The sequence below is a fragment of the Amblyomma maculatum genome, chromosome 7, assembly GCF_055883805.1.
Source record: "Amblyomma maculatum isolate TAMU_Amacu chromosome 7, ASM5588380v1, whole genome shotgun sequence".
NCBI lineage: Eukaryota > Metazoa > Arthropoda > Arachnida > Ixodida > Ixodidae > Amblyomma > Amblyomma maculatum.
The window spans coordinates 100,767,923-100,784,606 of record NC_139350.1 but is presented as its reverse complement, the minus strand read 5'-3'; the positions used below and the strand labels follow the sequence as shown (position 1 = coordinate 100,784,606).

The 16,684-nt window shown below is 43.3% G+C and overlaps 1 protein-coding gene across 1 annotated transcript; it reads left to right on the top strand.

Annotated features, from left to right (window-relative positions):
• The first annotated feature begins 7,410 nt into the window (after positions 1-7,410).
• Positions 7,411-16,160, top strand: LOC146184131 (uncharacterized). The gene is made up of 2 exons (XM_084609297.1): positions 7,411-7,567; positions 15,077-16,160. Exons 1-2 carry the CDS (start codon positions 7,426-7,428, stop codon positions 15,694-15,696), a joined length of 762 nt encoding a protein of 253 aa, XP_084465423.1. The 5' UTR covers positions 7,411-7,425; the 3' UTR covers positions 15,697-16,160.
• The last annotated feature ends 524 nt before the right edge of the window (positions 16,161-16,684 follow it).

The following is a 16,684-nucleotide window of genomic DNA, read 5'->3' as shown; positions in this document are numbered from 1 at the left end:
TTCAGAGGATAGGGAGCCTACGTGTTGCGCCGCGGCGCCCGGCTTAGGGTGGTGACATCTCATGCTAGGGTTCCCTATTTTGGCTAAAAACGGCAGTCAGGCTTGGTGGGCCGCCATGTTGGTTCCCAGTTAGTGCGGAAGCACTTAAGCAGGTATGACAGCGATACATCTATAAAGGATGATCATGCACAATGAAGAAAAAATACAGGACTCCGTCGCGCCGCAAAGGAGTCCTTTGTTCCCCTTACTTTTTCTTTCTTGTCAGTGTCGAGACTTCCCACAGTATTTGGTTTCTAGTATTTGGTTTCAGTATTTAATTTCTAGGGAGCTTCGCAGGACAAAGGCTATCGATCGAACGGAGCTTCAAAGCAGTGGAGAGACTGCTAGAGGTTTTGGAGGATATGCAGGAGGTGCGCCTGCCAAAGACACCCTAAATCTGCGTACCAGGCTATTAATGGAAGGCTGAAAAGAGTGGGCATACTGAATAGGGTTAATAAAATCTGTCGTGCTCCAAGCAGTTAAAAAGGCAAAGACACCAGACCTCTCCCAGGCCTCAAAGAGCAGAAGCGGCTTGGTGCCTGAATATCCAAGAATGATGAGCGGACAGCACACAGGGGTGCAACAGCTGCACCAATTGCATATTTTGATACGGCTACATATTTCTGCACCAAGCTGTGCATTAAGCGTGAAATTTGCGCCATGCTGTGCCAAAATGCCCCGACTATCCACAAAAGTTTGCCATACTCAGTGACAACTTTCTGCGGCCGTGATATAACCAATCACGATGCTTCAGACACTGTAGCATGCGTCACTGGCATTTTAGTTTTATTTTGAGATGGCGTCATGGCATTCCAATGGCTACTCATATTTTCTTTGCATCCATGTGCTTTCACCGCTTTCCAGTTCAGTCACTGTCTATGCGCTGAAGGAACCCTATAACGCAAGTGGGCTGTTTGTGACAAGGCACCACTGCTATTGCTTCCGTGGTGGGCCGTAGTGGTACTTGTGATTTTGGAGCAATACTTCAACCCTGCATTTTAAGTGCTGCATGTTTTTATTGGATGTATCTTAGTTTTTTATGCGGCTCATGGAAGTTTTCGATATCCTGTTGGTTCATTCATGTACACTAAAGTTATTTTTATACTGTCTTGTCGATAGACTCACTTTCCCATCATCAGATAGTGTAGGAGGTGGCTTCTGTGTTTCATCATCAGCCTGACTATACCCACTGCAGAGCGAAGGCCTCTCCCATCCACTTGACCCCTGCGAACTTCTCAACCTCATCCGCAGCCCCCTGCTACGCTTTCCTTCCCTTGGAATCCAGTTTGTTACCCTAAGCGACCATCGGTTATCCTCTCTTCGCATTACATGTCCTGCCCATGTCCATTTCTTCTTCTTAATTTCCACTAGAATGTCGGTAACTTGAGTTACTTCTCTGACCCACTCTGCACGCTTCCCATCTCTTAATGTTACCCCTACCATTTTTCGTTCCATAGCCCTCTGAGTTATCCTCAACTTAAGTAAGAACCCTCTTGGTTAGCCTCCACGTTTCAGCCCCATAGGTGAGTACAGGTAAGATGCAACTGTTGCATACTTTCCTCTTGAGTGATACCAATAAGCTGCTAGTTATAATCTGCGAGTGCTTGCCAAATGCGCTCCATCCCAATCTTATTCTTGTTATTTCCTTTCCATGGTCCGGGTCTGCGGTTACTACCTGTCCTATGTAGACATATTCGCCTACTACTTCCAGTGCTTCGCTACCTAACATAAACTGCTATTCCTTCCCGAGGCTGTTGAACATTACCTTAGTCTTCTGCATATTGATTTTTAAGCCTACCTTTCTACTTTTCCTGTCTAAGTCATCAATCATCATTTGCAGTTCATCCCCCGAGTTACTTAGCAAGGCAATGTCATCAGCAAATTGCAGATTACTGAGGTATTCTCCATCTACCCTGATCCCTAACTGCTCCCATTCCAAGTCTCTGAATACTTCCTCTAAGCAAGCTGTGAATAGTACTGGGGAGAGCGTGTCTCCTTGTCTAACACCTTTCTGTATGGGAATTTTGTTACTTTTTTATGCAGAACTATGATTGCTGTGCACCCACTAAATATATCTTGCAGCACTTTCACGTACGACTCGTCTACCCCCTGATTTCGCAATGCCTGCATCACCACCGAAGTTCGTGCTAATACAACTGGAGGTGGAACATGTGAAATCTATTTCGAACATCAGAAGGTTGAGAAACGCACAGCAGCCTAGCTATTGAATTCCATAATGCCGTAGTGGAGCGCAAGACTGCCAAAATTAACATTTATGCATGCTGCAACATTGAAGTACTATAAGGTATGCATTGTGCATGAAATACATAACCTAATAATCGTCCACCTCTCCTTTATCAAAATATTGTGTCAAAGCCACCGCCAGTCCACAAGAAGTATAATTTACAAGCCGAAGATGTGCTCGCTCGTCGATTTTCTTTGCTTAAAACTTGCTTTCGGCATTTGCCATTTCGCCTTTTGGTCGGCGTTTCTTTTTGTCTGTTTCTGTATTTGCTTTTTAATCAACATTTTGTCTTTGCACTGCGCTCGCTTCTGGACACAGGCTGATCGCAGTCACTGCTTCAAATTAAGCTCTTTCGAAGCTGCCCTCGCACAACACGAGCTGTGGATTTCGCAGAGAGTAAAACAATGTTTTTTGAGCCTTGCAAGCAACATAAAGTCCCATGATTAAGGTTGTCAAACCGTGCTAAATGAAAAAAAAAAAAAAAAAAAAAGGCATATTCTCTAGCTTTTTTTATTTAGCCTCTTCAATTTTATGATTCACATTTTTGTGTGTGTGATAGCATGCCTAGCAGTACAAAAAGCTTATTTACAAAAATAAATACACGCAGCATCGGTGATAGGTGGCCTTTGCTAGATTTCCTTTGGATCGCGTTCATACAGTCCGATATTCACACCTCTTCATTCTTTTGTGCCGAAAGCAAAGTTTCTTCCATGTTTAACAGCTCCAAAATTTGAATTAATTTTTTTTTTCTTGTGAGCTGCTCCAAATATAAATTTTATTGCTCTAAAACGAAGATTTTTCTGCTCCAAAAATCGCTACAAATCTTATTTGAGCTTTTGCACCCCCGAGTACATCCTTTTAATGAACCACAGTGTGAGTAATCAGTAGTCTTTCTTGAATGGTTAGTAATAGTGCTGGCTCACTATTTCCTTATCTCAGCATCATTCCACATTACAGCAATGTGGTGGGTTCGACTTCCACTCCCAATTTTCTCAAATGTGTACCAGCTATGGCCCAGCCTGGTGCTTGGCTTACCAGGGCTCATGGCTTAGGAAAGGAGGAAAAAGGAACTGCATATGGGCTTCTGCTGCACGAAGCGGACTTAGGGTTGTCTAATGGTGGAACGAATCGTGAATTTTGGTTCATGACCCTTTTCCTGAAGTGAACTAGAATACCTTTCCCAAGCATCTTATCCCAGAAGAGCCCAGAATCAGGCCGGGAGAAATCTTGTACCCACCAGCACCAGGATCGAAACTGGTACCTCCTGAATGTGAGGCAGATTCTGTCACAAGGCCATCATGTCTTGGTGGGGTAGTAGCCCTTGCTCGGGTTCTCGTTCTAATGGTGCTCAACGTGGCTTTGGAAGATCTTAAAAAAGCTTAATGATCGTTCATGAATTCAGAAAGGCCTTGGTCACAGGTGCGCTGGTGTATGCAGTACATTTTCGTCTTTTTTTTTTTTTTACAAAGCACTTGGGGTGGATTCACACACCAGATCCGTGTCATTCCGTGATGATTATGGTTAAAGGATAATACTAAGTTTGTTCTTGAAAGAACTGACCAAGCTAGAAAAAATTTCATTGCAAGAAGACATCAGTGCTCAGCATACTCACCAATGTTCTTAAAAAAAAATAATATACACTGGGACGAGCTGTCTGAAAATTTTCAGGAACCTCATAGCTGTGCTTTTTATTTCTGAAACTTAGCCATTGTCAAATATGTTAAACTAGCATGTAGAACAATGTTTCTGTAACACTGATAGTCTTTACCTGAACACACTCTCACACACACAAAAACTGGATCGGTGAAATTTTGTGTTTAGCTCTGCACAAATTTAGTTAAGCGGCAACAAATTTCATGGATATATATTTTATAGACAAACAATGCCATGAAAACTAAAAGAACAGTGGGCAATTAGATTACGTACTGACCAAAAATATTTTGTCATTTTTGTTTTCTTGGGGTATTGTACTAAACTTAAATCTAACATATTGGACCAGCCAAAGACACGGGAACACAAGAAAAAGAAATGCTGCGCATTCAGAAGGTACCAGGTTTGATTCCAGGTGCCGCCAGGTACTCAACAGTTTTCCAACTGGTACAGGACTTCCCCTGACCTGATGCTTGGCTCTTTTGGGGTGAAATGCTTTGGAAATGGGTCTCAGACCAAACAGTGTTGTCCCATGTACTTCTTTGTATTGAGTTCCCATGTCCTTGGCTTCCCATGTCCATGTCCAGCAAGTTAGGTTTGCACCAACTGGTCTGCATGGCCACTATGTAAAAAAATATATATCAGGAAGCACTACAGATATGTTGCAATAATACTAGCTGTGCCCCCCCCCCCCCCCCCCCCCCCCCCCCCCCAACAGGGTAGGCACCTAAATTCACCCCTGCTACCATGGTAAATATGCTCTCAATGACCTCATTGGATTTTCTCCCTGTCCATTGCCCGGACAGACTGTTTCCATATTGGGACATAGATACATGCTTTAGTGAAGGCCTCCAGAAATTTCAACAACCTTGTCTTTAACTTTAAATGTGTGTCAACATCGCACAGTTCACGGCATTGCTTTTCACCTCCATTGTAAAGGGACTGCCGCAACCAGGATTTCATCCTGTGTCCTTGGGTTTAACAATTGAGCACCCTAATCCTGTGCCACCGCAGTGGCTATTACCTATGTGGGGACGGAATCAAGATGATGAACAAAAGCTGCAAATCGCCTCCAAGGTATTCCTGTTTCAGCACACGCACCAAACAGGGAAGGGCCTGGAAATCGGAACAATGCAATAAATGCCGGCTCCTGGGAAAGGTAAGACATGAATGATCCCGCTGCAACACAGAATGAAAGTATAATGCTAGTAGCTGTCACATGGCACTCACATGGAAACATTTAATGTTCTATCAGTAAAATAAATTGGCCTCAACCAAAAAGAGCAAATAAAATTTGCCCCTAGTGTCAGCAGTGCATTTGCTGTTTGCAAGATAACATATAGGAAAGCGTGAATATGATTTGGCAGTGTAAACCAAAGAAACACGGAGATGAAGAAATGATACAACAAACTTGGCATTTCCATGTGCGTTCCTTTCGTCCTTGGCCTGTTCGCACAGCCAAACCCCACTGCAGTGGTGTGCCGCTAGCCCATCAAAGCATGCTACTGGAAAGCTCTTCGAGCAATTATACAATTCTATTTTCTACCATGACAGGCCTACGTGGGCACTAGTATCTCTATATGGAACAGACTGAATCAGCCTAGTCCCACCTTGTGCACCTGAATGCCCTCTCACTGTATTTGACAGCTACTGGAAAATATGCACCAGCATTTATTTTGTTAACGCGCTACAGCTGAAAGAAGCGATTTCACCAGCTCTAGTCAGGAATACAAAAAGGATCTATACAATGGCCACAGAAATAGCACTGTCACTGAGTAGATTTGCTGGTGAACATTGAAAAACATTTTTTTTACCGTGCCCATCAACAGCAATTACCTTGTATGGTGCACAAGACAATATACAGTCATAACTAGAAACAGAATTTGAATTCACCTGGAGTTGATGCAAAAATGTCATTAATATTATCACGCTTAGCTAAAATGTAGCTTAGCTAAAATGTAGTCGTATGACCGGGTTAGTCCCATCTAGTGGTCAGAACAGTCCGGCAGATATGTACTGGCACCCCCACCCCCCTCACCCTTTTCTACTGCTTTGGCTGTGACGGTGCTGACCGAAATGCATGCCCAGTGCCAGCTTCATAAATAAGGTAACTTCTATTTCATATAGTAGCGCTCTTGTGGAGCAACCTGTTTTTGCCAGCACACATTTTGTACCCACCTTTCATGAGGCACAAGGCATTCATGGTGCAGGAGAGCCCAAGAGCAGAAGCTGCGACGTAGCCAAGATCCCAAAATCGCTGTGCAGCAAGAGTATTTCGGCACACACTGAAACGAAAAATAGAAATGGTTGCTCTTGCTAAGACAGGGCTATTCGGGAGCAAAACGGAGGCGCACTCGAAAATGAGCCGCCGGCGACCGATCGAAGCATGGATATTGAAGGGACTGCCTCCTGCCGCACGGAAAAGAGCTTCGTAGATCCTCCACGCTTTACTTGAAGCCACCGACTCACAGCAAGATGCCGCAAAAAGAATTGAGATCACTTAGCAATAACGCATCGATGCAGACAAGCTGTATCGTGAGAAGAGCGGCGCCATGAGCTCTCCTAAGTTGGCGAGGAAAGTACGGGATAGGTGCCACCCAGTCTATTTTGCAGAATACATTCAGTCTGGTCAATCTGAAACACGGCGCGAACAAGCCTCCCGCTTGCTTGTACCACTGCGCGCCAAAATTGAAAAGGAAAAAAAAAAAAAGCGGCTGCGGACGCGGCGATAAAAAAGCGTCTGGGTGCGAGCGTACACGCAAGCAAAAAACAAAAATAAGCAATTTATTACGTCACATCCGCCAGATTACAAACAGATCCTCCTCGCCTACCTTCTTTCTTCTCGCGCATGCGCAGCTTACCAAGATCGCGCGGTGGCGACCGGCAGGTCCAAGCTTCTAGCTTATTCCAACCAAGACCGACTGAAATACAGACCTGCACAGATAGCACTGCTCCAGCGCGCACCTTCTAGTTCATAGCCTTCGCCGCTAGGGAACGAACACTACGGGTAACCTGACCTGGCGATACTGTAAACCTGTTAATAAGAAGGGTCTATTAGTTCTGTCATTTTTCTTCGTCGTTATAGTTTATTTATCTGTCCACGCTGTAATGCACAAGCACCTGTTCTGCGCATGTGCAGCGAGTAACTGCAGTGCCGTCGCACAAAGCGGAATCGCGGTATGTCTTCTGGCGACAGAAAAACATTATAAAAATAAACACTGTCCGCTAAAATACAAAAAGGCAAAATTTTAGAAGTATAACTTGGGCAAAGATCTTTTTTTTTTTTAATTTGGGTACAGTTTGTTTATATTAATTTGTGATTTGATGATGATGAAAATGACAGACGAACAGGTCAATCGAGCGCCCTCAACGACGAGAAAGGTAACGAAAGTTGGCGCACGAGGTCCCATAGGACCCTGTTTTTTTGTGCAGGTCTGTATTTCAGTCGGTCTTGATTCCAACTGGGTCGCAGCAACGCCGGCCGCTCTTCCATGGCTCTTCCTCTGGTTGGCTACTTTCTGGCTACTTTTCCCATTTTTGTGGCGACTTTTCGTTTTTTGGACCTGGCAACCCTGCGTGGCAGTGGCGGAAGCGTGGAAGGTGGTAGAGTTCGCTTCGTGACAGCGCAAAGCGGTAGGTAGAGTGTTTTTGCGGTGACAGAGTTGCAGTGAACTAGAATTCTAGTTCAGCATTCTTGTTCACTGTTGAGCTCGGCTAAGGCTGGTTAAGCTAGCTAGCTAGAATGTACCGGCAGCTGGAAAGCGTCGCGCATGATCACGTTCGGGATCAGGCCTGACAGCCTTCTCTAACGGCTTCAGTAGCTTCAGCATACTTGTCATTGGCATGCCATTTGGTGCAGTCAGCGTTATTTATTCTGGTTAACGGATTTGGTCTATGGTAAATACCCCTCGCAGCAGCATTGCGAACTTATCTGGCGATGCCGTGTTCGTTAAGTATCCGTGGACGGTAATGTGATGCTTTGAGTATTTTCGCTGCCTCGCGGTTCTTTTGAAACTTCACAGACCTCCACCGCGTACCTTAAGTCCTCCGGGCATATATCCGCATGATTCCTTTTTTTTTTATTTTTTTTTTACTGGTCCTATTTTATTATAGTTTACGTCAACGCCTGTCGTGCCGTTGCATCACTAAGCCTCATGGTGTTGAAATGGTACGCTGTTGTTAATGCCAAGGAGCCAGCTCTGTTTCTGCCGGCAAGATAGTGCAAGGGCTCTTGAAGGTTAGTGCCGTGAATTCGAAATTAGCGTTGACTGAGACTGTACCACTATGCCTCATAGTTTTGAAATGCCATGCTATGGTGGCCATGCTGTTCGTGCTGGCCTTCGTTTCTGGCGCCAAGATGGTGCAAGTGCTTTTGAGAGCTAGTGTTGTGATGAATTCGAAATTGCAGTTGACGGAAGCTGTACCGCTGAGCCTTGTGGTTTTGTAATGCCACGCTGTTTGTACTGGCAAGGAGCCGTCTTTGTGGTGGCAGGATAGTGCACGTGCTTTTGAGAGCTGGCGTCGTGAGGAACCCGAACTGCCGTTGCAGCTTGTTAACTTTGTAGTTTTAATCTGGGCAAGTCTGATTAAGCCCGTTGATGTGCTATATATTTCGCAGATTAGTGAGTTTTACCGCCTAGCCTCATCGTGTAGCACCGTCAGGACAAAGACTCCGCAGTGTGTCCAGGCAGAAAGCGCACATTCCAAAAGGTGTTTAGTTAAACCAAGCTTGTGAAAAGATGCACAAAAGAAATTCACCAGTTTTCTCATTGAGATGTCTTCTCTGTCAATACCTTCACAAATGCAGTAAGAATTGTTTTCCCAGTCTATTGCTATGTATAGTGTCACTGCTGTGTGGATGTCTCAAATTGTTCAGAAGAAAAAAATGGAGCTGCATTGACATGACATGAAGCCAAGACGGGGGTAGAACACTTTCGTTAGTTTTGGTTTCAACTACTTCAGCGCACCAGGCGATGAAAGGAAACTGATAATTGTAAAAGAGTGGCTACCTGTGCACACGTGCGGCGTGACAAGATGCGATGGTGGCCGAGTTGTGCAAGCGCTGGCAGATCTTTTTCGCCTGTGAGGTTTAGAATTGCGTGGCAAAGTTCTTTTACAGCCGCTATGAAATGAATTAGTGCTAGCGTCTTAAATGGCGAACAATGGGTTTCTATGGAAGTCTCCTCTACCAGGTCGAGACTTCATTGAAACATATGTGACAGTCATGGCCCAACAAACAGCTGTGGTGTGGCTAAAGGTTGCAATTTGTTCCTCATAACTGCAGTTTAATTATTTCAACGATTTTTAACATAAAGCTCTTATACGAGCAACCTCGTGCCTTGCATTGCCTTCGGTGAGAGGGAGCGGAGTGTAGTGGAGAAAACTAAGCGACGCCTGGAATACTGATGGCACAATGGGGCGCTGCGAAAAAGGAACATTTCGGCTGTGAACGCACCAGAGTGAACGATGTGGTCACGTGAAACGAAGTGCGTTAAAAAACTTTTTCTTTTTTATGGCTCCGCCACGCCGCAAGGCAGAGGCGCCGTTAAAAAAATGGGACTGCCGTCATCACCACCACCAACCATGATGCATGCCGCTTTTAATTTCAAGTTCAGGGTAGTACTGCATGTTTCCTAAGTGCACCTAATGTCACATTGTGGTTCCAGATTAATCTTGGTGCTCTTACATACAGCACTATAATCTGCTGAATTTCTGTAAGCACATGTTTAGTTGCATAGTTTTTTGGCTGCATTTCTGATGTAGGTCCTTTGGTTTGGCTTGCTGTAGAGCAGTAGAGACACATGGCAGAGGTGCTCCTTTCAAAGCAGTACTACCGCTATGCTAAATTGCCTTATGTACAGCTGCGATACCAAATTACGTTATGTGGCACTATTGAGGCCCTATGTGCCAATAATGAGAGTGGCAATTAAGTTCCATTTTCTAAACCAGGGATGGCCGGCAGAAAGCAGTCCATTCCAATGATGGCGCATCCAAAAGGCTGCAAATTAAAACTCGTGCATTCGTTATCCACAGAATTGTGGCTACGCACATGGTTGACATTTTTTTGTGTATGCTGGTGTTGAGAGCAGCAGAGTTCTTATTGCAGTTTTCCTTTTAAGATTTTGTTGGGAAATGCACTGTCTAAAGCAACGTGCGGCAGTGCCTGTGACACAGGACAGCAAAAGCTTGAGTCGAGTAATCTGGGGAACACTGTGACAAAGAAAATATCGCTACTCGCACACCACCTCACAAAAAAAAAACGAAATTGGCTGTTGGTGCATGATCCTACCTATCAGCAATGCACAAGCTTTCGGTCTAGATGCTTTCTTCAGGTGGGGTGCGTGCTTGAGGTAGTGAGATGGGGATTACCATGCTGCCTCTCGCTTCGTGCTGTTGGGTGCAGCCTAACCTCTCGGACACCATACCTTTTTGCTTGTGGTGTACATCCTGTCAAGAGTGCCGTGCTTTTGGGCTACATTCCACATTCAGGACTTTAGGCTTGCGTGTGTATGCATGGAAGTGATGGTCGCGCACGTGTTGCAAGTGCAAGCTGCACTTTTTTGTTTCTCGAAGCATAATGTTTTGCCACGCTGCTCTGGTAGTAGCCATAGGAAATGCCTCGCCACTTCGTAATGCTTCAAACACTTGACACCTGTCGGCATACGATGAACTTTCACTGAACATAGTAACATCCAGTTTTCGTGGCTCTGCCTTGTAAAAATTGAATTATTTTAGGCTGGCAGTATTTTTTTCTATTTACATATTTTTGGAACTATTCAACATGCTATTTGCAGGTGAAAATTTGATGCTTGCACATCGGACTCATCTTGCGAGAGCAAACCTGCGTCACAGGCCAGATGTGTTGCTTCTTTTTGCATGTTTCCTTTCTTTATCCACCTGGCTTTTTCTCAGGCTTTTTTTTCTCACCTAGCTGGACAGCCAGGAATATCTGATTGCATTGTGTTATTGAAAAGCATGATTTGCAGTGTGTGAGTGCACAAGTTCATTACAGAAAACACCAACTGGTGGCTGATGGCACTTGAATTTTGCATGAAAATTTCTATATTTCAATCTTGTTGTGAAAATCTTGATTGAGGTGGCAATGAACACAGTGCTTACCATTTTATTCTGCACTTCAGATCATTTTATTCTGCACTTCAGAGCATTTTAGTAGCACTGGTGCTTTTGAATTTGTCTAATTTAACATTTACCATGTTCACGTTCTTAAGTTTCTCCTAAAATGTTGATATTGCTAGATTGCTTCTTCTATTCCAAGATTTGTGCCAAAATCTTGCTTAGGCTGTCTGTACCCTGGCCCAAAAAAAGTGATTTAGGCACAGGTTACATATTTAGGAATGATTGCTTCATCCCAGTATCACATTTCACTATGTGCGAGTTATTTTGCCCCCATAAGTATGGTATTGAGCCATTGGCTTCAGTTGCTAATGCAGTGTGCAGAGGTAAGCTGAATTGGCAGTGTGTCAACTTTGTATGATGCTAGGCAGTGTTGGTTATCTTGAGGTGCATGACACTAATCCCTTGCCTTTTCTTTTTTGCAGGAGAAGCTTCAGAAATTCAGTGTCTGTGCCCTTAAGCTGCCAAAATGATGACATTGCTGCTACAGTGTATTGTTTTTCTCTAAAGTTGCTTCAGATCGCATATTCTTCTTTTCCAAGAGCTTTGCAAAAATATTACTTAGGCTATCGTGACCATGGTTCAAAAAAAGTGATATAGACACAGGTTGCTTCGTCTCAGGTAGAACGAGAGGAAGATGGCTATGCAATATGAAAGAACACTGCACAAGGGTAGAGGGGGGGGGGGGGGGGAGCCTCAGTTTGCAGGTCGAGCCAACGTTTCGACAAGTTGACTTGTCGAAACGTTGGCTCGACCTGCAAACTGAGACTTCCTCCCCGCTCTACCCTTGTTCAGTGCTCTTTCATACCTTGCTTCATCTCAGTATGACACTTTACTGTGTGCGATTTCTTTTGCCCCCACAAGTGTGGCTTCAGTTGCTAACGCAGTGTGCAGAGCTAAGCTCAGTACTGTGTAAACTGCATGCTGCCAGGCAGTGGTCTGTTATCTTAGGATGCGTGACACTAACTTCCGGAGCCCTCCATTATGGCGTCTCTCATAGCCTGATTCACTTTGGGACGGTAAACCCCACAAACCAGGCCAAACTTTACTGTGTGTGAGTTCCTTCACCCCCACAAGCAATGCTTAAAATCTGGCTCCATTGAGGGGGCGGTCTTGTGGTTAGAGCACAGGTATAAAGAGGGAAAGTGGACTGGTGGCCTGCCTCGCACATCGTTTTATACAAATTTAAGGGGAGAAATCATTTTTCTTCTGTGATTTTAGAAAATATGTTATTGGCTTTTTATTAAAACTTGCTGAGAAATAGCCAGAACAATAGGGAAGAAATGTTCTGACAACCGCTGACACAAAAAGAAGGGGGCAGCCTTCATCATATTCATGCAGTCCTTGTACAATATTAAAGCTCGGAGGGGTCATAGACCCCCCGGAATCCCCTTGACTTTTAAGATCTGCCCACAAGTGTCGTATTGAGCCATTGGCTTCATTTGCTAACGCATTGTGCAGAGCTAAGCTGAGTTTGTAGTGTGTAAACTTTGTATGCTGCTAGGCAATGGCTCTTGAGTTACATGGCACTAATTTATTGCCTTTTCTTTTTTGCAGGAAGAGCTTCAGAGCATCAAGGTGTCTTGGACATGCTTTTTTTTTTTTTTCGTAATCGGAGAGCTTGTAAATGCTACTTGTAACTTGGTCATTAACTTGTTTGCACTCCAACTTTGTAGAAATGGACTAGTTAAATAAGTCATGTTTGCATGTGGTTCTGTCATTTCATTCAGCTAAGTACAGTGCTAAGCATGGTGAAGTGTATTGATGTGCATTTGTTCCAGATATAACAAGTGGGCGAATTCAGAGGTTTAATCTGTGTGAGCCAAGCTACTCTACGTATGCTGGTGTTTCAGGAAGAGGCGAAGCTGCTGTGATCCACAGTTGCAATGTGTTGTGCTAGAGATTGTGTGTGCTGTGTGCATTCTGCCAGTAGTGTTTTATGGACAGCAGTGCCCACATTCTGGAACATCATGAGCCAGCTGGTGTTCAGGAAGATGCGATAGGCTTTAGTTCTAGTGTACCGCTGGTGTGAAGAGGAACCAGTCCTCTGTGCTACCAGATACATGTCAGTAATTGTTACCATACTGCATGCAAGGCCCCTTTGCAGTGCTTACATGGCACCTAACTAATCTGTCTTCAAAGTTCAGTTTGTGGCCAAATTATGATGGTTGACTACATGTTGTGCTTAATGCTGCTTTGCTCTGCTTCATTTTGCAGGTTAATATCTGCAAGCCAGATGGTTCAAGCTGTCATTGGGAAAATCTTCGAAGACAACTGGTTCCAGCTTTGAGTCTCAACAACTTATCGCTGACGGCTGCCTAGTAGTGTTACCAATAATCTCAGTGGGGAGTATCTGTGCAATATACTTCATTTCAAGCATCAGTTGCAATGCTGCAAAGCCTACACAATTAGTTTCAAGGTGATGACAAATTCATTATATTGATCCTGCAGGCAAAGTGTGATTTTTTTATTTATTTTTTCCATAAGCCACTCACTATTTTTTGGTCGCAGGCTACACAAAATGAGCGCTAGCCTTCGCAGCGTTGCACCTGATGTACGAAATGGATGTGGTGCATGGGGCCGTGTTGTGCAATTTTTGATGCTTGGTTTATGAGTTTTGGAAACAGCGCAACATTATGCCTGAGAGCGCAGAAAATGGCATGGTTGTTGAGCAGTCCTTGTGATCACAATATAGTGCCTCTATAATCACAATTATTCTCCAAATGCAAAAGGCTGTGGTGAGAAAATGTGTCAAACGAGTAACTAGTGGGAGACTGTGCCTTGTGTATCATTCTTTGTCTTCTTTCTTGTGCTGTAGAGCCTCCAGTTTCAGTAATATCTTGCCTTGCATTTTTGTGATTTCTCTCCACAAGTTATTTTGTTGCAATCTTTTCTTGCTGTTGTACTTTTGAAACCTGCTAATGAAATCAGGCCTGGAAAATCTATAAACTAGGAGTGTGCAAATATTCAAATTTTAGCATATTAATATGAGGGGAAAATGCCTTCGAATATCAAATTGAATATTTGATCAGTGGAAAAAAAAAATAGCAAGTGTTGTTCATTTTAGAATTAGAAATTGACGTGGTATTTGTAAATAAAATAAACTAGAAAAACCCAGCATACATTTCATGTCTCCATATGAAAGATTTGCATGAAACCAGGTGGAGCTTTCTTATTGCTGCTGAATACAGTAAACTGTCATTAATTCGGCCTTCAAGGGACCAATAAAAAAATGCCCAAATTAGCCGAAAGCTGGAATGGGCCTGAAAAAAGACAAAAATCATTTCCATCATGGTAACTTATCTGATGAACACCTTGATTTGTTTTCTAATATTTGCATGCCCCTAGTGTAACTCTCTTCTTGGATTCTGCCTGCTTCTTTTTTGCCAAGTTACTGTCTGTTGCTGCTTTAAAGTGTGTTCCTTGTGCGTATTTTGCTGCAATTTGGTTGCACTGTGTGTAGTTTCTGCTGTGGTTCATCTGCTACTTCTGTTTATCATGCACATATTGTTGATGCCACTTGACACTGTCTACTGTGTCTAGTTCCCACCCTAAAATTTCCATTAATCTGTAGGTATTTGGAAGTGGCTGGCCAAATGTATTGCACTTAAGTGTTGTGAGAGGTGTAGTTTTTCCATTTGTTACAATGCCTCATGTGCTTATATGTCAGATGTGTACTTTTGTTATTCAAGACGATGGAATGAACCCTGAGCCAACATTGTTAGGTGCAGTTTAGTTCTGTTTGGCGCTGGAAAAAATATTTTCCATCCCAAAGGTTTCTAGAGCTTCCTGCTTCGTTGATACAATCGCATAATGGTCAAGAGGAAAGCTAGCATAAGGTCTGAGCTTCAAGAATGTTTTCTTTAACAGTTTTTAATTCTCCTTAATGAACTTTTCAGAGCATATGTAGGCACAGCTAGTTTAGATGACTTATGGGACATTCACTAACTTGTTGCTGTTGTGCCAGGTGATGTGTTGCTTAAAAAATGTTCTTGTTTTGAAATGCAGGTATGGCAACCAAGGAGGAGTCTCCTGAAGGGCCCGATCCAAGTTTCCTGATGCACCACTTGGCGACTGCTGACACAGGGGGAGACAAGCTGAACTTGCCCAAGCTGCGGTACCAGTGTGACCACTGTGTAAAACGTTTTGTGTCAAAGAGCAAACTTATGTCGCATGTTCGAACTCACTCGGGGGACCGTCCATTCAAATGTGATTACTGCGGCAGTAGCTTTGGTCAAAAAAACACCCTGGTGGCACACACGCGTACTCATACTGGGGATCGTCCCTACAAGTGCAATTACTGTAACAGCAGTTTCACGCAACATACCAACCTGACTACACATATGCGCACACATACAGGTGACAGACCTTATGTGTGCAACGAGTGTGGCAAAACATTTGCACAGAAGTGTGTGCTGGTAGATCATGTACGCACCCATACAGGGGAGAGGCCGTACCCGTGCAACTGGTGCCCCATGACATTTGCTCAGCATGCAACGCTTGCACGGCACAAGAGAGCCCACAAGGGTGAAAGAGCTTACAAATGTGACTTGTGCTCTCATACTTACGTGGAAAAACACCACTTAAAGAATCACAAAGAAAGAGAGCACAAAGCTGCTTCTCCATGAGTTTCTTTTATTGAATTCTTTGTGCTTGTAGCCAGTTGTTAGAGAGCACAAAACTGCTCGTCCACGAGTTCTGAATTCCTTGTGCTTGTAGCTAGCTGTTTGATACAATTTTAAACATTTTTTTGTATCCAAGGAGTAGTATCAAGTTTTTTGTACAATGGTTTTTGTTGTTTTGCTTTAAAATGATGGCATCACATATTTAGTTGTCCACGAGTTGCTTGTATTGAATTCCTTGTGCTTGTAGCCAGCTGTTAGAGAGCACAAAACTGCTTGTTCACGAGTTCCTTTTTTCTGAATTCCTTGTACTTGTAGCCAGCTGTTTGATACAGTTTTAAGCATTTTTTTTTTATGTAAGGAGTTGTAATAAAGTTTTTTGTACAATGGCTTTTCTTTGTTTTTGTTCTGTTTTACTTTAAAATTGTGGTTGCACGTATTTAGTCGGGAATGCTATGCTAGATTTACAGCACCAGGCAAGTGGTTCATAATTAACTTTTCTTTAATGCATCTTTAAATGTTGCAAGGAGTAATGTCGTCAAATGTTTTGTACGATTTTTTTCTTTAGAAATAAATTTGGTGCAGTGGCTTTTTTTTTTTAAATGGTGTGTATCATGTTTTTAGTCAGGAATGCCATGCTAGATTTGCAGCACCGGGCAAGTAGTTCATAATTCACTTTTCTTGAATGTATCTTTGAAGGTTGTAGGGACTAATGTCATCAAACTTTTTGTACAATGACTTTTTCTTTCCTTCAGAAATGGTACAATGCCTTTCATTTTATTAATCGTGCATATACATAGCAGATAGTCATGGAGTGCCATGGTAGATTTGCAGCACCGGGCAAGTAGTTCATAATTCACTTTTCTTGAATGTATCTTTGAATGTTTGTAAGGACTAATGTCATCGAATGTTTTGTGCAATGACTTTTTTTCCTTTAGAAATGTTACAATGGCTAATTTTTTTATTAATTGTGCATATACATAGAGTAGTCGTG